This window comes from Centrocercus urophasianus, unplaced genomic scaffold, assembly GCF_019232065.1.
Source record: "Centrocercus urophasianus isolate 14NV4802_14NV808 unplaced genomic scaffold, USGS_Curo_1.0 seq_11, whole genome shotgun sequence".
In the NCBI taxonomy this organism is placed as follows: domain Eukaryota; kingdom Metazoa; phylum Chordata; class Aves; order Galliformes; family Phasianidae; genus Centrocercus; species Centrocercus urophasianus.
This window is the reverse complement of record NW_024884253.1, coordinates 18,658,124-18,680,174: the sequence shown is the minus strand read 5'-3', so window position 1 is coordinate 18,680,174 and position 22,051 is coordinate 18,658,124. Positions and strand designations below refer to the sequence as shown.

Sequence of the window (22,051 nt, the reverse complement as noted above, 5' to 3'; positions counted from 1 at the left end):
GAGGAGTTACAGCAGATGGGAGGTGTGGGACTGGTGCTTCCCCCAAGCTAGCTTGCTGCAGTTTGTACTTCAGAACCACTGCAGTATTCAGGCACCTAGGCCTGGCTTTGGAAAGCCAGTAGTGATACAGTTCCTATTTGAGGAGAAACCCCCTCTGAGAGGTGCAGTCTCCCCTCCCACAGAAAGAGGGACAGGGAGCTGAGCCACACTGCCAGGCTCTGCTGTTGGCTGTGGGGCCATTCTGCCAGGCCTGGACTAAGTCTCAGACTTTGAGTCCCAGGCTCCGCACCAACCACAGGCAGTGGACTTCCAGCAGAGAAGGCTGTTCATCCTTCCTACTAAATCTGTTTCAGAAGACCAATAATACCAATTATTTTCTGGTCCAGTTCAAGCCGCAGTCCTAATGAACAACACACTGGAGGAGTTTGCCCAAGGAAGGCAGAGCCCCTGTGGCCCAGAGGGCAGAGCACTGAATTTAAACCTTTAATGCCTGAAGTGAATGGAAACACTGGGGTGTATGAGCATAGAGAATCACAGTATCCTTTGGGTTGGAAAGGACCCTCAAAGGTCATCTGGTCCAACTTCCAAGCAATGAACAGGAACACCGACAGCTCAATCAGGGTGCTCAGAGCCCTGTCCAGCCTGACCTTGCATTACTACAGGAATGGGGCATCCACCTCCTCTCTGAGCAACATGTTCCACATCTCCTCCTGAGATTTTGTGACTAGTTTTGGGGTGCAGGCAAGACTCAGGAGATGCTGGGAGCACTGCTCCATATAAGTGGGCAGTTGCAGGGCTGCAGTGAGCAGGGCTGGAGCAGGAGGTTTGGTGACATGTAAATAATGGGCACATGGGGCCTCATCATCTTTGGTGTAAAGCTGTATTAAAGTTCTGTATTATATGGCTGTAGTGATTGGAGGGGACCTCTGGATACCACCCAGCCAAACCCCCTGCTGCAGCAGCTCCCTGCAGCAGTTGCACAGGAAAGCGTCCTGGTGGGCTTTGAGTATCTGCAGAGCAGGAGAGTCCACAGCCTCTGCGTGCAGCCTGCTCTGGTGCTCTGTCACCCTCATAGTAAAGAAGTTCTTCCTTGTGTTTGTAAGGAACTTCCCGCATTGTGGTTTCTGCCGTTGTCCCTTGTTCTGTCCATTTGACTCCCCTTTAGATATTTATAAGCATTGATGCGATCCCCTCTCAGCCTTCCCTCCTCCAAACTGAACAGCCCCGGAGCTCTCAGCCTTTCATATGGGAGATGCTCCAGGCCCCTCTTCATCTCTGTGACCATCTTTGTTTCCAGGCAGTAACACATCACAAGTTGGCTCAGCACAAGGAACTCGGAGCAGACGTCCCGCTGCTCTTTGTAGAACGTTCCTTTACAGGAAAAGTCGGGATGTGGGATTTGAAAGCTTCTAGCCGGGCTCAAACTCTCACGGTTATCAAACCCAGGTGGGGAAACGCGCACAGACGGGCGTAACAGCCTCCCTAGCGAGGTATTTACCACGCCGCACGGCCGCTTTACAGGCACGCCGCCGGTGACACAGTGCGGGCCGTGAGAGCCGGGTACCCGCGCACAGCACCGGGGGGCGGGAGCCCCCAGCCCGTGCCAATGGCTGCCGGGGCCGGCGCCGCCCCCGCCCGGCTGCGGGTGGAACGTGCCGGCCCCGGGGGAGGGAGCGGGGCTCGGGGCCGTGAAAGCCTCATTCATCGCCGGCGGCGGAGAGGCACGGCCGGGCCCCGCCATGCGCCGCGCCCCGCTGCTGCTCCTGGCGCTGCTGCTGGGCTCGGGCCTCGCCGACAGCCCGCGGGGCAAACAGCGAGCGGCGCGGCCGCGGGAGGTGCTGGAAGCGGTGAGCGGAGCGGGGCGGCGGGCGCGGAGCCGCTCTGCTCGGCCCGCGGCCGTCCGGGCGGAGCCGCGGCGGGGGAGTGGGGGGTTGGGGAGGCTCGGGGGTCCCTCAGCCGCTCCGTTACTCGAGGGCTGGAGCGCTGAACCCACGGCCAGCTGCGAGCGGAGAAAGGAGCGGAGGGCCGCCCCCTCGCAGAAGCATCGCCGCATCGCTCCGCGTCCGCCGTCTCGGCTTCCAACCCCACCGCGGCTCCGCTGCAACCGGACACCTGAGCGCCGGGCCCGCCCCACCCCAGGGGCAGAATGGAGGAGGGGGATTTTCCGGCCCTCGGAATGCGGGACGCTGACGTGGGGCCACCGCCGGGAGCCGCGGAGCTACCGCTCACCGCCGGCAGGAACCGCGTTCCGCTCGGACCCCCCGGGCGGCGCTGGGCAGCGCGCGGAGCACCGTTGTGCTAACCCGCCGCACAGCGCTTCGTTTTCACCGCGGGAGCGGAACGGCGTGCGGAGCCGGGCCGCCGCAGAGCGCTGAGCGGCGGTCGGGTCCCGCAGGCGGAGCGGCGCGGCTCCTGCAGGGGAGCGAGGCACCGCGCTGACAGCTGCTGCCGTGGCCCGGCCCGGCCCTGACCCCTGGCGGCCGCACGGCGCGATTCGGCCCGGCGCTGCGGCGCTTTGGCGGCTCTCCGTGCCGCGTGAAGCGGGGCTGCGGGCAAATGCGCGGAGGGAGGCTGCGGCGACGCGGCCAGGCCGTGCTGTGGCATGAGGGAAGCCTTGGCGGCGTTTTGATCCGCAGGTAATGCCTCCACGGCGTCGGAGGTGGATGTTGTGCTACGGCAGTAGAGGCTGAACCTTCCTGTCAGTATCCCGTTACGTGTCACTGCTGTGTGACTGGTCTGACATGGGAGTGTGTATGAAGCAAAGGTGTGCCACTGAGTTCCTCCATTTCCTCTATGTGGAAAAACGGCACTCGCTGGCATTCATCAGCACTTGCTGAATGTTTCTGGGGTCCAAAGGTGCTCCAAGGATGTGAGCACGGCGAGGTGGTGGCTGATGTGTGGCAGTGGGTCACCTCTGCTGGTGCAGGTGTTTACAAGCACAGCATGCAGGCTCTTGTTCGCTGCAGGTGAAAATACACAGCGAGGGGTGGTGCTGTGTTGACAAGTAGCTGAGAATTTGCTTTGTCAAATGGTGTTGTGCTGCTGCCAAGTCCTCAGTGGCCATGCTGTTCTTGCACCTAAGTGCAGGACAAAATCAAAAGCCCCTAAATAAAGAGGTTCCCAGGCCATGGGGACAGCTGTCAGTGTGGGGCTGGCAGTGACACAAGCACTGCTTTTGGAATGGGGGGGAAAGGGATGGATGGGAATCAGGGGCAGCATAGCACCATTTCTTGCCGGTCTATTTCTTCTCCTGAACTATTTTCTCAGTCATCTGGAAGTAAGCCATTAGCTTACTGTGCTCTCTGTGGCCTCACCTTGAGCACTGTGTGCAGGTTTGGGCACCGCCTGCACTGATAAAACTATCAGAGTGTCCAAAGCAGGGCTACAGAGATGGGGATGGGTCTGGAGGGCGAGATGTACGACGAGCGCTGAGGCCGCTGTGTTTGTGCAGCCCGGAGCAGAGGAGCTGAGGGGAGGCCCGATGGCGGCTGCAGCTCCTCACAGGGAGCGGAGGGGCAGCGCTGAGCTCTGCTCCGTGTGACAGCGACAGGGCCCGAGGGAACGGCATGGAGCTGCGTCAGGGGAGGGGCGGGTGGCGGTCAGGGACAGGGGCTGCAGCGGAGGGCGGCGGGCACGGAACGGGCTGCACGGGGCAGCGGGCACGGCCCCATGCCGGAGTTCAGGGAGCGTTTCAGACACCCGGTTTGGATTCGGGGTGGGCTTGTGTGGAGCTGGGAGTTGGACTCAGTGATCCTTCTGGGTCCCTGCCTACTTTTGGGACATTCTGTGATTCTGTCACAGCGGGGTTTCTTTTGTACTTTTGTTGTTTGCTTTTTGCTTGGCTGCTCAGCAAGCTCTGCCCTCTTTTTCAGTACAACGGCGTCTGCCTGCAGGGCCCCAGCGGCGTCCCCGGACGGGACGGGAACCCTGGAACCAACGGGATCCCGGGGACACCGGGAATCCCGGGGCGGGACGGGCCCAAGGGAGAAAAGGGCGAGTGCCTGCGGGAGAGCATTGAGGAGTCCTGGACGCCCAACTTCAAGCAGTGCTCGTGGAGTGCACTGAACTACGGCATAGACCTGGGGAAAATAGCGGTAAGCTGGCTCCGGCAATACCGCGGAAGCTTTAAGGTTTGGAATTGTGGCAGGGTAACATAAATGCCGTGCAGCTCCTGGGATGTTTCCTGTTGCAGCCTTCTGTTGAAATGTGAGGGTGGACTCCTCAGGTTCTTTGCTTCAGGTCCATCTGAGCTGTGTTCAGCAGCGATGTGCCCACTTGTCAGTTTCTGTAGTAGCATTCCAAAAGAATGAAGGGGCTGTGGTGTCTGAGTAGGTTTAGGCTTGTGACTGCAGGGCTGAAAGGAGCCCTGTCAAGCACCTCCGTCTGCCTGGGGCAGGGAAGGTTTTCACCTCTGCAGTCATAAGAGAGATTCAGCATTCTGAAGACAGACCAGCACCCTCTTAAAACCTGAAACTATTTCTTTACTTTAAAGTTTTAATCTGGGTTTAAGTAGTTCCATTAGTCCTTTTTTAATTTTTTTTAACCAAGACAAATCTTGTGAGCATTATGAAATCCAGTTGTTGTGGCATCACAGACAGAAACTGTACTGTCCACTCATACAAGAACTTGAGCGCAGCTTTCAGACAGCTCATATTCCCTTACCTAAGCCCCCAGAAGGTGACACTGTTACCAACTTACCTACAGGTATTACCCAAATAAAATTAAGAATTCTCATGATCCCCTTTCTCCATTATCAGCTATGAGGTACAGTTTCTGATTTGCATCTTTGCATCACAGAGTATTTTTCAGACTTATTTTTTTTTCCACAGACAGAAGGAACTAAAACATTCTGAAAGCGATTCCAGGCAGTAGGTTCAAGGTCAGAGTTTGCTACCAAAATGTTTTTGTCCCTCCTAGGAATGTACGTTCACAAAGATGCGCTCCAACAGTGCTCTCAGAGTCCTCTTCAGTGGATCGCTGCGGCTGAAGTGCCGAAGCGCCTGTTGTCAGCGCTGGTACTTCACTTTCAATGGAGCAGAATGTGCTGGGCCACTTCCCATCGAAGCCATAATATATTTAGATCAAGGCAGTCCAGAGCTGAATTCTACTATCAACATACACCGAACCTCCTCAGGTATGTGTGCCAAAGCTGCATGAACAGAATGGGTAAGAGGCTGGTAGCAGACCCAGGTACTGAACATGCATGTCTGCTGTAGGAAGCCAAAGGACGCCAAGAAGAGGCAGAAGAGTGGCCTGTTAACACCAGCTTCTCTTACTCTGCTTGTCACAACTGACTATAAAGAGTAACAGTATTAGAATTATTTATTAATCAGTACTTTTAAACTCTCTTATTTTTCATGGTGCTTACTTTAGAAATGCTGATACTTTCTGCTGGTTGATACACTCCGAGAAGTATTTATAAAACCAAGTGTTGCATTACTTTAGCAGGCTTATGGTTACGAATACTTTCCATCATCACATCAGTGGTTTAAGCTGTATTTTGCTCTCAGAAATAGCTAAGGTATTGTGAAGCAAGTGCTCAGCTGCAAAACGCCGTTTTACTCCCTATAGTGTATAATGACTGCATGAAATCTAATTTTTTAGAATTTTCTTTCTCCAAAAAATGTTATTTAGATCTAATTACACAGCAAAGGCTTGCAATGAACTTTTGTGAAGTACTTGTGTCCAGAAGTGTTTGTGTCTGCCGTGGTGACGTGGTATCTGTGTCTCACAGTGGAAGGTCTGTGTGAAGGGATCAACGCCGGCTTGGTGGACGTGGCCATTTGGGTTGGGACTTGCTCTGACTACCCCAGGGGAGATGCTTCTACTGGATGGAATTCAGTCTCCCGTATCATCATTGAAGAACTGCCGAAATAAGTCTCCCTCCCTTTTTATAATCCCTATTTTTATTTTGTACAATTTTCTACAAAAATTATTTAGAGTTGGATGCAGGTTTTTGTCTAAAAGGCACCAAACTCTGCACCTGTAGTGTTTGTCTAACCTTTTTTTTTTTTTTTTTTTTGCATATTGCAGAGGCTTTTAATAATAATCATTTTAGAATATAAGAACCAACTTCATTAATGTTTCATATCCCTTTTTGATATATGAAGATATACCACCACAGTTTTTAAGAGTTAAGTGTAATTTTTTTGTATCAAATAAAGAAGACTTTTCCATAAAAATAACATCCAAGGTATTTTATTGGTCAGCAAACTTTAAGGTATTTGACACGGCACTGTGGTACACACTTGTTTTACAAGACTTCAGAGTTGTACATAAGTACAGGTCTTGGTGTTAATTTTTGAAATGTATACACATAACATCTGCTCCTGTGAAAGAATGTGGAAATGGATACTCTGCTGTTAAAGTCTTATGTCTCCCAGCAACCTCCTGTGACTTAACTGGCACCTTGCTGACAATCGGTAAGTGTTAAATATGTTCTGAACAACTAAGTAAAAACAGACTATCCAAGCTTTACTTCCCTCCTGCACTTGAGAGACCAGATTTCAGTGCAAACATCTATTAATCATCTATGCAAAAAAAAAAAAAAAAAAAAGAGTATTTTTACAGTTCCAAAACTCAGGTTTCATTTCCCCAACAATAGTTCTCCTGAGTTTAGCCTGTCAGATATACACAATCACTTTGGTGTGAAAGCTGGATATGCGAAGTGGTTTGGAAGCTACAGAAGTAAGGCAGGCTGAAATGACTTGGCTTTCCTAAAGTGGACTGCTCAGCTGAAAGAATGATGTTGCAGATATTTGACTGCAGCCTCCAAAGTGGAGAAGAAATGAGGAGTGGCAGCACTGACCATGGTGTGCCTTGGAGTTAGTGCAGCATTAGCAGCACTGCTTTAAGGATTCTCTTCCCAACACAGTAAGTGATAAACCATCAAAAAGTGCAGATTCTAAAGGGAAAATATAATCGTGTTTACATTACAAAATAAATTTCACATAAATGCAATAAGAAAAACAAAAAGCATGTATAACATGCAGAAATATACCTTGTCCAGAAATTAAATGGAAAAGCATTAAATCTGAGAGATGGATTTATTTTAGCTATTTGATACTAAATCCTAGCTTTTCTTCTAAACAGGTTATAAAACTTTCCCCAGCCATGTCTTAAATTGCTAGTTCATCTGCACCTTTAAAAGAGGAACACACCTGCAGGTAAGAGAGCATTCAGGTTTTCCTCACTGTGAGCTTACGTGTGATATGTGTGATGCTACTGCAGGCGAGCACCTTGCTCAGCAGCTCTTTGTCTCTAGAGAACTGTTACTGTTTCATTGGTTGGGAAGATAGTATGAGCTAAGACACTATGAGCTAAGCCATGGTGTGAATTTACTGCACGTTAGTCAGCAGTCAGTAGCCAACTGTGTATGTCCTAGTGACCTGTCTTTATGCTTACCCTGCATCTCAAGTCCTGTTCAGGTCTGGAACACACTACTCCAGGGAAGTAAGTGCATGACTTCTTTTATTACTTTTTTATGGTTTATTCACTATATATTTTGGACCCTGCATATAGAAAACACAGAAACCCATATAAAAGCTTTCCAAAGGCAAAAGAAAGTAGTAGCTATTAAGACTTTGTTAATTTGCACAGTAAACTTCTGGTAAATTTTGATTTTCATCTAAATGTCAATGGAAGCTTTAATAATAATAATAATTTAAAAAAAGCCAGTCAGCTTTCTCAGATGAGATAACAATGTATTATCAACTGTAACAGCAGAGAGGATGGGACTGGGGAAGAGGAGATGTGTTACTAAAAAACAAACAAACAAACAAACAAAACAAACACCCAAAGCATGGCAATAGTATCAACAGAAACAAGCAACCAGGTTGCTGAACTGAGATTCAAAATACCGAGCAGGTTTGGGAGACTTTCAAATTTAACCAGAGTAAAACCAACTCTTTTTAATTAAAAAAAAAAAAAGTCTTATTTCTGCTCTGGGTTAGTTTTCAGTAAAACAACTTCTCTAAGTGGTTATTGAGATTTTTTAGCTAGATGAAAATGTTCTCTGCTTCATATAAAACTCATTATTCCCCCTCAACTATTGAAAATGTTTCCTACCTTCTTCTCAGTTGATAATATCTGATACTCCTTCATGCTCACAGTAGAAGGCAAATGTTATGCTCAGTAAATTATTTCCTCAATAATGAACTACAACAGATAAACCCAAGTCTCCAAAAAACACCTCTGTCAGCAATTATTGGAATAAAAATAAACATTATTATTCAACCATGCTGAAACATACTGCAATTCAGCTTACTGTTGTATAGCAATAGTCTTAGTCACTTCTGAGACTAAATCAGAAGATGTTTTTTAAGAAAGCCCTATGCACGAAGTTTTTAGAAAACCTATAGATTTTTTTTTTTTTCCAAAGACCAGTCTTTGTGAAAGTTGCTTTAAAACTGCATCACTAGTGAATTATTTGTATTATTATTATTTTTTTTTAAGTAAGCCTCCTTTCAAATAAGGAGCATTTAGTCAGATGTACCAGTCCTGGAGCTGTGGCTGAGGAGGGTGGGGCGATGAGAAATCAAATGAACTAAGTTGCCAACAATGTGCACAACAGACTTTGGTCTGGTGTTAAAAACAAGCCAAAAACCAAACTGCAACTCTGTCTTGGTATGAGACAAGAAGTGGATTTCAATTTGCAATTACTGCAAACCGGGAATGGACGGCTGACCATTTTACAAAGCAATCTGAGTTTCCAAATTGCACCCCACTGAGGCTGCATTTTTTGTGTCGGATGACCGATGGAACGTGGAGCATTCCATAACCTAAAATCTCACAAGTAACAGAAATGGATTCTGTAGACACTGTTGTAAAGCAGTTACATACAAATTTTCTTCATGAGACTCAGATAAAGACTTAAGAGAGTTCAGATGCTTCAGACGCAGGAATTGCTTTTATATGAAGTTTTCTGTAGTACAATCTGACCAATTGTTATCTTGAGACCTGTCAAGCAGATTAGTCCATTATTCCAGGCAGGCCAGGATGAGGTGAAATGCTGCACATCTGCCTTCAGCCAGGCACAGTGCTACTTCACAGTTGCAGACATCTGTTTTGAGCAGACGCTGCTGATTCAGAGGGAGAGGAATGCAGCAACACAGGCACCCTCAGCAGAGAGGATGTAGGCAGGGTTTCACTATCTCACAATTCTTTCCTCAAAATACCAGATCAATTCACAGTGTCAAAATAAGCTGAATTAATTATCTTCCAGATCATAAATATAAAAAAATAAAGATATATTGATATATTTTTTATGAATAGAAACTTTTACCTTTAGTTATTTTCTTTTCTAAAACCAAGTAGAAAACCTGACACATTTTCATAAACTACGAAGGTAATGCAGCACGCAGGAGTCACTCTGATCACATTGGGGACAATTCCTTTGTAAAATCCATGGATTCCTTCTTTCCTTCATAGACAGAAAAAAGCATTTACTTTAATATATTTTAAATAAAAATCAGACATAAAACAAAGCCTGGTGTTTTTCTCTCGCTCTCTCACTGAGGGAGATGTACTTCAGGGTAAGAATAACAATTTCAGAACAGTTTCTTATGAAGTGCTTAAAGGATCGTTATATCAAATCTCACTTTTCTGAACATACAGTAATATTCTGTAGATGAGTTGTTCAGCTTAGGGTTTGGGTGGTGATTCTATTGTTGTTTTGTCTTTTTTAAAATGAATTCTTTTGATAGGATGCTATACTATCTTTCTTCATACCGCAAGAAGTGGTTAAAATAACTTCAAATTTCTGCAGTTCCAAAAAAAATTTGCAGATTTAAGCTCCCTGAAGCCAACAGGGCTGAAGGGCTTTATGGTTCTGAGTCATTTAACAGCAAGGGAGCTGAGGGAGAACACAACTAAGTTAAGTCAGCTGCTGAAGTTAGCACTCATTTTTAGAGAAATAAAGCACCTCCTTCAGCATTTTGAATCCACTGGCCAGTACATGAGAATTCAGCTTCTCCCAGTTTGAACCACAGTATTCACTGTTAGGGGTGTTAGAGTGTTTCAAAGACTTCAGCTCACTTTTTTCCAGTTTCATAGGGCTCTGGTACATCCAGAATGATGAGCAGTCAAAGGAGATCCTGGAAAATGCTTGGGTATGCAAGATACTGCTCTCCTTGGTGACCTAGGCCGTGTTTATTGATTTCATAATGAGTTAACGAGACTTAACTGCTTTACAAACCACAAAGCAGCCAACTCAGTGTTGGTTTTTTAACCTTGCTACTCTGTAAGCAAAATTTGTTGGGGAAGATGATGAAGAGGCAGATCAAAAAACAGAAGTCTGCAAGCCAGCACTGACCATCACATACCTCTTCATTTTTAGTTAATAGCTATTAGTAGCATATTCCACATAATGGCTTCATAGAGATAGCCATTCAGCATGGAAGGCAGTAAGCATGGTGATTCTGAAGGCTCACTTTTCCAGGTGCAAACTTATAATTCTGTATGCCTACCTCCATGTCCTGCGGATCACATCCAACACACCAGAGTATCTGTTATGCTGATCTTGAAGACGAGCCCGTACAACTTGATAGGGATATGTTGCTGTTACAGCAAATATTTTGGATACAGCTGCCATTGTTATGTATTCTGCAGTGTTCTAAAACCAACAAAAATGAACAAGCTTTCCTTAACCAGGGCTTAAAGTAGACAATTTTCCAAAATCTTCTTTGATTTTTAAATGTATTAACTAAACAATACTTTTTTCCCCTTTACAATAAACTTATTTAAGAAATTGACAATATTTACTGCCTAGAATGCTCAGGTAACCAATTTTAAAATATGTTTTGCCTTCTCACTCCTATCAAGCAAAACACTTCTAGAAAAGTGTGTCAGGTGTTCCAAAAGCAGCAGTGTCTTCACTGAGTTTGCTCCTATCTAGTCCTATGGGCAACTGTTTAAAAAGGCTACCTATGATTGGTTTTCAGAAACCATTCTTCTCCCTAAAATTCTCTAGACACTTGCCAAAATAAGGTGATTTCTCTAGACAAATACAGAACTAACCAATTGCTTGTTCCCAAAGTGACAAATCATTATTTTCATATATTCCACATTTCAATTAATATATCAATACTTTATAAACTTGACTGTTCTATGATCTAACTGACTGGAATAAATCTCTACCTGTTCCCATGCCACAACATATTTTATTATTAATAATTTTACCAATTTTGTATCTGACACTCTGTTTCTGTACTTGTTGTATCTCTGTTTCAAATCCTCATATGCCATGAACTGAAGTGCTCCATGTGAAGTTCCAAACAGACCAGGAACGAATCCCTAAAGAAGAAAAACAAGGTTAAGACAAGATTGAATAGCAATCCAAAAGAAGTACGTAACATGACAGAGTTCATTTTATGCACATACAAATGTCGACCATTCCATTAAAAACAGATTGCACAACTGTTGGTGTGCTCGGTTGATATTCTTGGAGGCAAGCATCAGAAGTGTAATAAATGTTACTTTTCTCCAGGTGACACACAGGTAAGTTACTTAATGAGCAAACAAGACAAAACAAGTGGCCTGGGAACTGCACCTAACAGAGCACCAGCACAAATCGTAAAAAAATCGGGCCTCCCTCAGCCTTCTTCTCCCTAAGCCAGGGGGAAATGTTACCTGCCTCTGAGGAGCAGTAATGGACAGTAAGAGGATAGCACAGAAGTCTACAGAAACCTTTGCCTTCAAAGAAGTTGAAGTGAAGGTGGAAAGCAGGTACTGTTGGAAGTGTCTCTCCAAGTAGAAGGCATGAGTTTCTTCAGGAGCAGGAGGAGCTCAGCTGAAAATGAGCTGACAGTTGCTTCTGAGAAGCATTCTCTTTTGGGAAAGTTGGGCCTTACGTTGGAAAAATGCAAATAAATAGGGAATTAATCATCTTGACTGGAAATGATTCATACAAGCCAAAAGCTTGCTGAAAACTGTTGCAAAGGGAAAATTTATAATGGGATGAATGATCAAAACGTGGGTAAAAGGACTCAAAGAACCAAAACTTCTCAAAAAATGCTAACGTTGAACAGTTTTATCTTATTTTCCATGACCCACTTAGGAAAGATAGAGCAATATAAAATATATGTCCAGACACAAATCTTTATATTAGATTAAACTGCAAGCAAAGAACACTGAATGCAGACAAATGAACATATTACTAAACTTGGAGGAAGAGAAGGGAAGCAATCCTGGTCCATTGGAATGTCCACTGTGTACCAGGACAAAAAGATAAATTAATCATAAACCCCTAACTTAAAGAAAAATTAAAACACCCCAAAACCAGCAGGCATAAAAATCATACAGAGCCTCTATCACTTCAGAGATTAGCTCTCTGAAAGCTATAGATTTCTTCAAGATATTATAGTCATTCAGGTATTGATTTTTAGGGCTTCTATTTAATAGATGAGAATTAATTTCTTCTCACAGTAGAAAACAATGGTCATAATCTGTCAGGAACCACAACCCAATGAAATGAATTGAGGGCTAACAAAAGTCTCATATCACTATGTACAAAAATTGAAAAAAAAGAAACAAAATAGTTCCCCAAATGTGAACATGTGGAATTGAACCAAAAATCTGTATTTTGTCAACTGTGAGCATAATCATAGATTTTTTGTGAAGTTAAAGGCCACAACATGATGAGAAAGGACAATTCTGGTTTTCAGAAAACCTGGATCACAAAGAAAATTCACTGGTAATAAATAATAATTTAAAAAAAAAAAAAAGTAACATGAGGAACAGACAAAGAACAAACTTATTGAAATTACCAAAGAAAAAATCATCTGGGTCAGCAGAGCCATGAACAGTATGAAATGCTGTAGTGATAGCAGGGAAAATCTTCCTTACTGTATGCTCATTATTACAGTAAAAATGTTGTAAGACAGAGAAAATAATTGCTTTCTACTTGGAAAGCATGAGAATGATGTATATCATAGGGGAATTAGGTAAAATTTTCCCCACTAACAAGAGAAGAATGTTAAACAACACTTAAGAATGCTCAACTCTTAAATTTAAGCCAGCAAATCTGAATAACTTGCTCCCAAGAGTCCTCGAGTATCTACTGATGACATTTGCTAAATGAATACCAGCACGCTCCAAGTCTTCCAAGTGATGGGGAAAACTTTCAAACACTGAAGAATCTTTAATGGCAGGCCAATATTAAAATAGGAGGAAGGACAAGTGAGACAACTGTCTGCCAGTCTCCCTCAGCAAAGTAAGAACTGACAGATGGTTCTATTGATCATAAAAAAGGAGGAATTTGAGTTAATTTAGGGAAAAATGTTTCAAGGCAAAACTGATTTGTTCTCATTAATTAAATATGTCTGAGAAAGTTTTGGAATGATAATCCTACTCAATTTTCTTATTTTTGGAATTTCACACAAATACCTTCTTTTTCTTTGAAACTTTGCCATTTATTTTTTATCTACAGTATGACTGTAAAGTGAAGATAATTAAAAAAAATCATATCTCAATATATTTATTATTTTTAATAGTCAAAACATATATTTAAGAGTTTTTTCATGAGAGCTTGAGAGAATCAATCTTTGCTCAAAGAAGTCCTGCTTGAATTACATCTGGGAGGATTAGATGAATGGACACCAATATGTTATCAGACATGGAAATGGTAAAGCATTTAACTCTGAACAGTAAATCATATGGATTAAAAAAATATGTCTTTAAACAACTAGAAGTGTGGAAGATCCAGAACAAGAGAAAAGCATCCAGTTGGTTTGCATTTCAGATGTCATCGCCAAAAAGAAAAATAACCTAGGCAAACATACAGAGCAAAGCCTGTGCTTCTTGATAAAAGCAGGGGACAAAGTGAAGAAATACTCAGGATACTGCCTGAAGTGTTTGTGAGAGCTCATGCCAGAGCAGCCTCTGCTATATGTTTAGAGGAAACGTAGCAGATTCCCCTTGCAGTCGGTGTAGCACCATCTTCAGTTGGGTCTCCATAGCAAGGACTAGCAGTACTAGACTGCCCTGCTCTGACAACTTGTGCAGAAAGATTCTGGAAGAATGCCATTGTGTCCTTATGCCATCTTGATTCTTTCAAGGCAAAGAATGATAGCATCTTTTATGGAAAGTTCTTCTCTCTGAACTACATTTAAATGTGAGATGATCAGATCCCAATGGACTTTGCTATATGCAAAAACAAAGAAATAGTAAGTCACTTAGCTTACAAACTTCACATTTGCAAGGAGGAAAATAGCAAGCGAAAAAAAATGGCAAAATAGAGAAGTGTTTTAGACATTAATGGACTGGAAAAAATACTTTATCCTCAGAGTATATAATATTGCCTACCAGAGGTTAAACTGTCCAACAGAAGTGTCCAATATATCCTATTTTCACTTGGTAATGAGCATATAGCACTGCTAGGATTTCTTTGGTTGTTCTTTGCACACTGCATTTTTATTTTCAGTCTTGATGATGCTACATTTTAAATCTCCTTAAACTTTCTGCATTTCCCATTTTTGTTACTGTTTTCTATAAGCTTTGCTCTAACTGCTGCCTCTACATCACCAATGAAAAAGAATGAAACTGAAAACACAAATAAAGAAGCATGGAGGCCAAGGACAATATAACCATCTGACATTACAGTAGTCAGCCTATACCAGAGAGCAAGCAATTTGTCCAGAGCTCAAGGATATTTTATGTTTTTCCCCAAGGTGCAAACTCCTAAGGTCTTAGGACTGTTTTAAAATGTTTGATCTCTTGTGCCTTAGACTTGAAGAGCAACATGTGCTGATGGCTGCATGACATTCAACTTTGTGAGGCAAAGCACTTTTCAGAGCTGAGATCTCCAACAGATCTATTAGGCATCTTCAAATTGCATCACCCCAAGGTGGATTTTTTTTCTTTTTCCCAGCTTGGATGCAGCAGAGCAGCTCTGATCCCAGCTGTCTCAGGGATGGAGGCCAAAGGACAAAGCCTACGGATGGAGGGTGTGGAAGATCTCTGACTAGATTACTGGGATGACCAGTGAAAGAAAGACTTCCATCTCTCTACAAATCCAGGGAAGTTCAAGAAGCACAACTTCACTTAAACTACAGTTTAATAAACAAACAATACCTAACAGACAGCACAGATCGCCACAAGAAAGACTGGTACAGCTTTACATTACTAGGCTTTGCCACAAAGGACAAACGACAATTGCCCAGATCAGCAGCAGTACAACAGAGAGCAAGACATGGAATTGCTTGGAGGACAACACCTCCTTCTTTGGAAAACTAATCTCAAATGCATCAGAAAGCAACTATTTGAAGATCTTATTTCCAATTTGCAGTGCCATTTTCCTTATCTGTTACAATGAACTCTTCCTGAAAATAAGGTCATGAGGAAAAAGAAGACATACATCTGCATTACATCTCCTGCAACTCATGGTGATTGAAAACTTCAGCCTATATTTTTCACTGCAAATAGAAGTTGATGCCCAGTCATCAGGACAATTCCTGAGAGATAGTGTTCTGGTTCTATAGCACTACTTGCAAGAGAAGAGCCAGCCTGAACTGAAATAGGTTTCTTCACACCTTCCAGGGACTGATGAATGCATCTTGATGTAATGGCCTGAAGGAAGAAGGAGGAAAAAAATCCAAATCCAGTTCCCATCTGTTTCCCTAAATGAAAGGGAACAAAAACCCCACACATACGCAGAACATATTCAGAAGTCTGCAAATTTTATGCATCTTGAGATGACACATTACAGACCTAAATAACTAGGGGGCAAATGAGCAGCTGTGAAAGTGTCCATTGTAGACAAAACATTAGCAAGTACTTTAGTCATGTTATATTGTACAAAATGTCAGAAAGACAAAGATAAGAGATGAAGTGAAAGAAAGCACTAGAAGCACTATAGATTAGACTATGGCTGTCCTCTTTATCCAAATCTTAGTTATGAGAAGACTCTAAGCAATTACAAAGAGCTTGTAGTTTACCCTCATTTCAGTATTTTCAGAAGATGGCTTAGACATAAAACTTACACTCTATTCTTCAATGATTTCCTACCTTTCAACACTGTAATTGCTTCTCCTAAGATTAAGCTTTTCCTGTAATCTTTGCTTTGACTAAGAATAAAAATAAGCCAGTACAAAAATGACTTGCAGGTTTTTTTGAGACAAATATGTGCAAGCGTCACAGCACTACTGACTGGTACCAGTCATTCCTTGAGGTTTTCTTGAATGTTATTACCTTATACAAGCCACGTATGCCCTCTGTCCTGTATATCTTTATAAGAGCATCAGACATTCCTGTGTACTGTCGCTTTGATGGATCAACACCGGCGTCGTATTGTAAGACAAGTCGTGTCTTCGTTACCCATATTGGGTTCGTGATACAGAGAGTCATGGCTCCTGAGAACAGATGGAAGTTAGACTGTTTTGCCCGTGCCAAAGCTTGTCCCCAGTTTGTTCAGTTCAATGTAACACGGGCTTCTACAATGACAAAACTACTTATCCTTCAAGAGTACTCATATTACTCCAAAGAGGCAAAGTTTAGGCACGCTGTTGTTTTCTCTCTCTGCCTTCAAAGCTCAAAACCAAGTATGAACTACTCATGCAGAGAGTACTTCTATAGAGCACATAGCTTTTTTTTACATTCTCAGCATATGCTCTTTTTTGCTTCACTGTTCCACAGTCAGTAGTGCCATCTGTAATAGATAGGAAACCTCACTACTTTCATTAGGCTTTCTTATTGTCTTTATATATACAATTATTCAAAATTCAATGGACAGCTCAGTCATGAGAAATTTACTTAATTGTATTGATAGGTTTATACAAGCAACTTCTTGCAGCTACAAAGACTATTGAAATACAATATACATTTGAACAGTATATTTCAACAGTAAATGACTGCATAGCATCCTAATAAAAAATCTTCTAAATTGCCTACACAGAAGCATGCACATCAAGTATGTTAGAAACAAAGTATTCAAAGTCATGATGAGTAAAATTGTACTTTTATTTTGGATTTACAGTTTCTAAGAAAACCTAGAACTTACATAAAGATTTTCAAAAGATCTATGGCAAATTAACTTCTAATTTCAATAAGCCTTCTCTTTTCCAGATCTAAGCATTTAATGTTTAACAATCTAATAACAATCTAATAACAGCTAATTTAAATAGTTATGTTTAGAGACTCAGCGTTATACTAAATACGGAAAAAACCCTCAAGCTTTATGTATAATAAAAACAAGACCAGAAGGTATCTTAACAACTGCTACTTCTGAGCAAAACTGAAAGGACCATAGTTAACTATCCATTCATTCTAGACATCATTAATTCATTTATAGACAATAAGCATTTGGACTCAAACACACTTGCCACCTGGAGTAAAACCAGCACGGACACACAAAGAGAAAGCGCAGCATATGGACAGGCCAGAAGAAAACATTCATCTTTTTTGCATTTAACTCACCTGCTTCTGCAGCTGACACCAGGTGTTCGGTTGCAGTGAGACTCTCCAGCTTCCCTTCCTTCTTATAAGCTTTGATGGCATTGTAACTGTTCACAGTTATAAGATATATTTTAGTAAAGGTAAAAAACCAACTAAAAAACAAAGCCAAACCAAACTAACAAAAAAATAAAAAACCCACCAAAGCAAAACTTACCATCAGGAAAAACATTAGGTGATAGATAACCTTGGAAAGGATTTCTAAGCTAACTATCATTGTTTGCTTGATGAATTGAAGAATTCATTAACTATTTGAACCATAACAATACATATTTAAATTGATCAAGTACTACTGAAGGAATCAGTGGGACTAGATCTTGAAACAGCTACTTGGTCTCAAGAATTAACTTCTAAAAAAAACTAGGCTAGACAGTCTTCTTTTTATTAAAACCAACACTGGTAGTTATTTACTGTCTAATTGCACTGAGCTTTCATCTCTTGGTCTGATTTGAATATTTGTGGTTTGAAAAGTGCCACTCAGCATTGAAGGAGCTGAACTGTGGATAGGAGCTTACAGTGAAGCTTGAGGACTGAAGTCCAACAATAGTTCAGTCTACACAACTGACACGTGAGCTCTGCAGGATGCCAAACAATCATTCTCAAAAATGTTTCAGTTAATAGTGACCATTCAAAAATGTTTCAGTTAATAGTGACCAGCAGTCAATCAGATCAGTTAACTACTGGAGTAGAAAATACCGAATATTTGAGAACTTTGCTTATTTTATATTTGAGAAATTTGCTTATTATATAAGCAAAGCACATCAACAAAAACAATGGAAAAAACTATCAAAATTATTTAAAGAAAACAACAAACGGTTGACTATACAGCTTTAGTAAAGAACTTTATCATGCTCTTTGATTCTTAACATACCAGTTCAGATTCCTTTTTTTCCATGAGCTTTTAAGCACAGTTTGAACTTTTAAAGTTCAAATGATGTCACATCTCTCAAGTTCTTGGTGTTTTCACAGCATTGAGGGGAATGCACTGTACTTGATAAAGTAACAGGTCTCTGACTCCAACTGCTCATGTTATGAAACAGCAAATCATAACGATGAGTCAAAGGCCTGGACATACTAAGAGGACTGCAAGTTTCTAAGCCATCTAGCCCATTTTTATACCTGTTTAGAAGGGTGCTGTTTGTATCTGAACATGACATTGCATAGGATCTGACGCAGTTTTACTTACAAGAAAAAATAAAGTCCCCAGGAAGCCCCTGCTCCCACCATGTTGGGAGTTACTCCTTGGTACAAGCCTCGTAGTCCTTCACGCTTCCAGACAGTGGTCATACAGTGGAGAATCCCATTGTATTTTGGCCTCAGCTCCAATCCGTCACTCACTATGAGAGAAAGAAATTACACTGAAAAAACATTGCAGGAAGCAAGTGGTTCAACCATGTAAAAGCCAGCCCACAGCATACAGCCTCCAAACAGTGCTGCAAGCCAACGTAAATACTTCATTCATCTGCTGTATTTTAAAAGCACGCAACAACATGGGCTTTACAGCTTCAGTAATTCTAGTCTAAGAGAACGTGAAAGAAGGAAGAAAAAAGAACTTCTAAGCCCTGCAGGAGGAAAGTTCTCATCAGTCTGAGAAGACTAACTGCACTGATGGGCGTTTTTGGAGAGCAGCTGCTTTGACCTGTAGCTTTCTGTCCTCTTCTTAGCACCCCAAGAATTTCATATCATATCTCAACTGATTTGCATGGACTCTTTGAGAAAAAGTTTCTATTACAAGTTTGGGAAACTCCTAAATAAGAATTCTTGAAGTTAAATCTTCTTCTTGTGAATCTTCTATAAAGTCCCAGGTATTTCCAATAGGTCATGTGTTACTGATTCCAAAGTTAGTTTCTGCCAACACTCAAAGGTTACTTCCATCATAAATTCTTATGCTCTTCTTTTCTCATTGTATTGATTCACAGGAAAACATCAAATAAACACAATTCTACCCAATAACCAAATATTGGCCAAATATTCATAAAATGTCACTGCCAACAGGACAAAGACAATGCAAACTTTGGCTTGACAGGTTTTGTTTAGAGCACAGATTTCACACAACTTGCAGCAGTAAGGACAGTTCCTGCTATCACAACAGCAAGGCAATTTGATGATTACTGATGACAGTGTAAATTGCAGGCACTTGTACTCCTCATATAGGCAGAAAGTTAGATTGAAATTTTACTTGAGATTGAAGTTTTACAGTCAGCATCATTTCTATACCCCAGCAAGACATTAATCATTAATTTCAGATGTTTTCTGTTCAGCACTGCATTCATTCCTCCTGTATATTTTGACAGACTTCAGCACACACAGAATGTTTTTTGTGAGCGTACTGTGACAAGGTCTGTGTATGTTGACAATCGCTGAAAACTAAAACACAAACTGAGGGCTCCAAAAGTAATTCCTCCTGCTTGATTATGTTGGCTCATGACATCAGAAGCAGATGGTGGTGGTACAGCAGCAGAGGTTGAACCTTCCCAACCATACTCTGCTATATGTTGTTGCCATGTGACAGATGGCAGCAGAGGGGCAGTCTGACAGAGTGGTGTCTGACATGAAAGTGTGTATGAAGCAAAGATGTGCCACTGAATTCCTCCAGGTGAAAAAAAATTGCACCTCCTGACATTTATCAATGCTTTCTGAACATTTACGGAAACCAAGCAATGGATGTGAGCACAGTAGGGTGGTGGGTGGTGTGTTACAGCAGTGACAGTGGATCCCCTGCGCTGGTGCAGATTTTTACAGGGGTGTCATACAAGTTCATCATTGGTGAAAATGCACATATAATGGTGGTGATTATGTTGGAAAAATGTGTTCTGTAGCTGAGAATTTCCTCCATCAAATACTATTATTGTGCTCTTTGCATCAGTTGTAGTTTCCATGGAAATAAATAGGAGGTATTACTTTTAGAGTCACCTATGTAAAAGCTCTTCCCCCCCTGACTGAGTAGCGCTGGACCTTTCTGAAAGACCTTTGCAATTTGTTTTTTTTAAATCATGCTGCCACTAAATCAGGCTTATAAGCACATTAAACAAGTAGGAAATCAAAGACATAGTTGCAAATCTGTCTGTCGATCAATTATTTTACCAACAATCAACAACCAATGCAGGAGCTACTCTAATTAAGGCATAGACTTAAGATCTTACAGTTTTCGTAAGTCCAACCAAAACCTAACAAGCAGACATCAGGAAAAAACACAAACTGTCATATAAACATTAAGCGGAAATGCTAAGTCATGCCTTGAAACAGTGAGCACCTGGTGGGCAGCAAGGGCCAATCCAGGGCAGCTCAGGTGCATGCAATGCATCTGAATGTCCAGAAGGGGTGGATCCTGGCTCCACCCCTTCCCAGACCACATTTAAGGGTTGGCAGAGGAAGTGAGAGCATCTCTTGTTAGAGATCTTTGAGGCCTTCCAAAGGTAAGTGGTTCTTTTCCTTCATTTCTGTGACTGTTGCATCTGAGATCATTCTCATTTGCTACAGACAAAAACTTTATTACCTTGCAATTATCTCAGTACTTTCCACCCCATTATAGCATTACAATAAGCACAGACTAATTTAGGTTAGAAGGAGCCTCCAGAGGTTATCTAATGCAACTCTCTTCAAAACAGACCTGCTTTCGTTGGGGCATGCCAGTTGGTTCTTGAATGTTTCTAAGGCTGAAAAGACTACAGCCTCTCTGGGCAACCTCTTCCAATATCGGATCACTTCCATAGTGAAAAATCACTTTTAATAACAAACTAGAATTTTCCATGCTCAAGCTCGTCCCTGTTCCCTCACCATTCATCTCTAAGAAGATCTGGCTTCATCCTTTCTGTGCCCTCAGTTACTCCAGAGGGTGAGCTGCTGCTGTCTGTCAGCTTAGCCTTAGCTGGCACTGTGGTCAGCACTGCTGCCTCCGTGGGAGCTGCTCCAACACAGTGCTTTGTGCTACAGGCCTGTGCTTCAGAGCTAGGCAGGGAGATGGGCCCGCTTCTGGACTTCACTCTAGAATGTACTGCATCAGCGTTTGTATGTTCCACAGTACAGTATTTCATTTTTAACAACCACAAGTAAATGTAAGATACCAACCCAAAGATACAGCAAAATCTCTACAGAGGGGAATAATGCGAGTAGCGTCACCATGCAGGCGAGGAGCTGTTTCCATAAGGAACAACCAGCAAGGCAGAGTTCTCTGCCCGGCAACACAACCCCGTTACCCACAGGACTACAACGTAACCGCTGCGCCTGAGGGCGGGCCGTGGACGAGCCGCCCGCCACCAACAGACCGTCCTGCTGCGCCCGCGGCCGTGACAGCGAGAAGCCCGGGCAGCTCTGATCGGGCCGAACGCTCCGCCCGTAGGAACGCAGCATCTCACAGCCGCCGGCCCGGCCTCACCTGCGAAGCGGATCTTGACCAGGTCCAGCGGATGCAGCACCAGCGTGGACACGACGCCGCCGCTGAGCCCGGCCGCCAGGTTCTCCAGCTGCACGTGCCGCAGCACGGAGCGCGCGGGCGACGCCGGCGGCCCAACGGCGCACGCATGGCCCCGGGCACCCGGCGCCGCGCTCATCCCCGCCGGCGGCGATCTCGGCGCCGAGCCGCTCCGCGTCTCGCGAGACCGCGCCG

The 22,051-nt window shown here is 43.1% G+C and overlaps 2 protein-coding genes across 3 annotated transcripts; one reads left to right on the top strand and one right to left on the bottom strand.

Moving 5' to 3' along the window:
* The first annotated feature begins 1,739 nt into the window (after positions 1 to 1,739).
* CTHRC1 (collagen triple helix repeat containing 1) lies at positions 1,740 to 6,161 on the top strand. Its single transcript, XM_042808885.1, has 4 exons — positions 1,740 to 1,847; positions 3,873 to 4,094; positions 4,918 to 5,134; positions 5,735 to 6,161. The coding sequence occupies exons 1-4, from the start codon at positions 1,740 to 1,742 to the stop codon at positions 5,875 to 5,877; spliced, it is 690 nt and encodes a 229-aa protein (XP_042664819.1). The 3' UTR covers positions 5,878 to 6,161.
* Positions 6,162 to 6,182: 21 nt separating this feature from the next.
* SLC25A32 (solute carrier family 25 member 32) lies at positions 6,183 to 21,995 on the bottom strand. 2 transcript variants are annotated; one of them, XM_042808884.1, is made up of 8 exons: positions 21,821 to 21,995; positions 18,632 to 18,782; positions 17,410 to 17,495; positions 16,186 to 16,346; positions 11,179 to 11,292; positions 10,467 to 10,612; positions 9,284 to 9,421; positions 6,183 to 8,958 (listed from the first exon to the last, which is right to left on the bottom strand). In XM_042808884.1, exons 1-7 carry the CDS (start codon positions 21,993 to 21,995, stop codon positions 9,286 to 9,288), a joined length of 969 nt encoding a protein of 322 aa, XP_042664818.1. In that variant the 3' UTR covers positions 6,183 to 8,958; positions 9,284 to 9,285. The 2 variants fall into 2 exon arrangements, with proteins under 2 accessions (XP_042664818.1, XP_042664816.1); XM_042808882.1 differs by having other exon boundaries at positions 6,183 to 9,421.
* Positions 21,996 to 22,051: the final 56 nt, after the last annotated feature.

Bases quoted from the DNA above. Each gene is read 5' to 3' on its own strand.
- SLC25A32 (XM_042808882.1), bottom strand. From the start codon at position 21,995: ATGAGCGCGGCGCCGGGTGCCCGGGGCCATGCGTGCGCCGTTGGGCCG. The intron at 18,783-21,820 runs GTGAGGCCGGGC...TTTCTCTCATAG, and splicing joins GGTCAAGATCCGCTTCGCAG to TGAGTGACGGATTGGAGCTG. The intron at 10,613-11,178 runs GTAAAATTATTA...TGTTGGTTTTAG, and splicing joins GAGTGTCAGATACAAAATTG to AACACTGCAGAATACATAAC.
- CTHRC1 (XM_042808885.1), top strand. From the start codon at position 1,740: ATGCGCCGCGCCCCGCTGCTGCTCCTGGCGCTGCTGCTGGGCTCGGGC. The intron at 1,848-3,872 runs GTGAGCGGAGCG...CCTCTTTTTCAG, and splicing joins CGCGGGAGGTGCTGGAAGCG to TACAACGGCGTCTGCCTGCA. The intron at 5,135-5,734 runs GTATGTGTGCCA...TGTGTCTCACAG, and splicing joins CATACACCGAACCTCCTCAG to TGGAAGGTCTGTGTGAAGGG.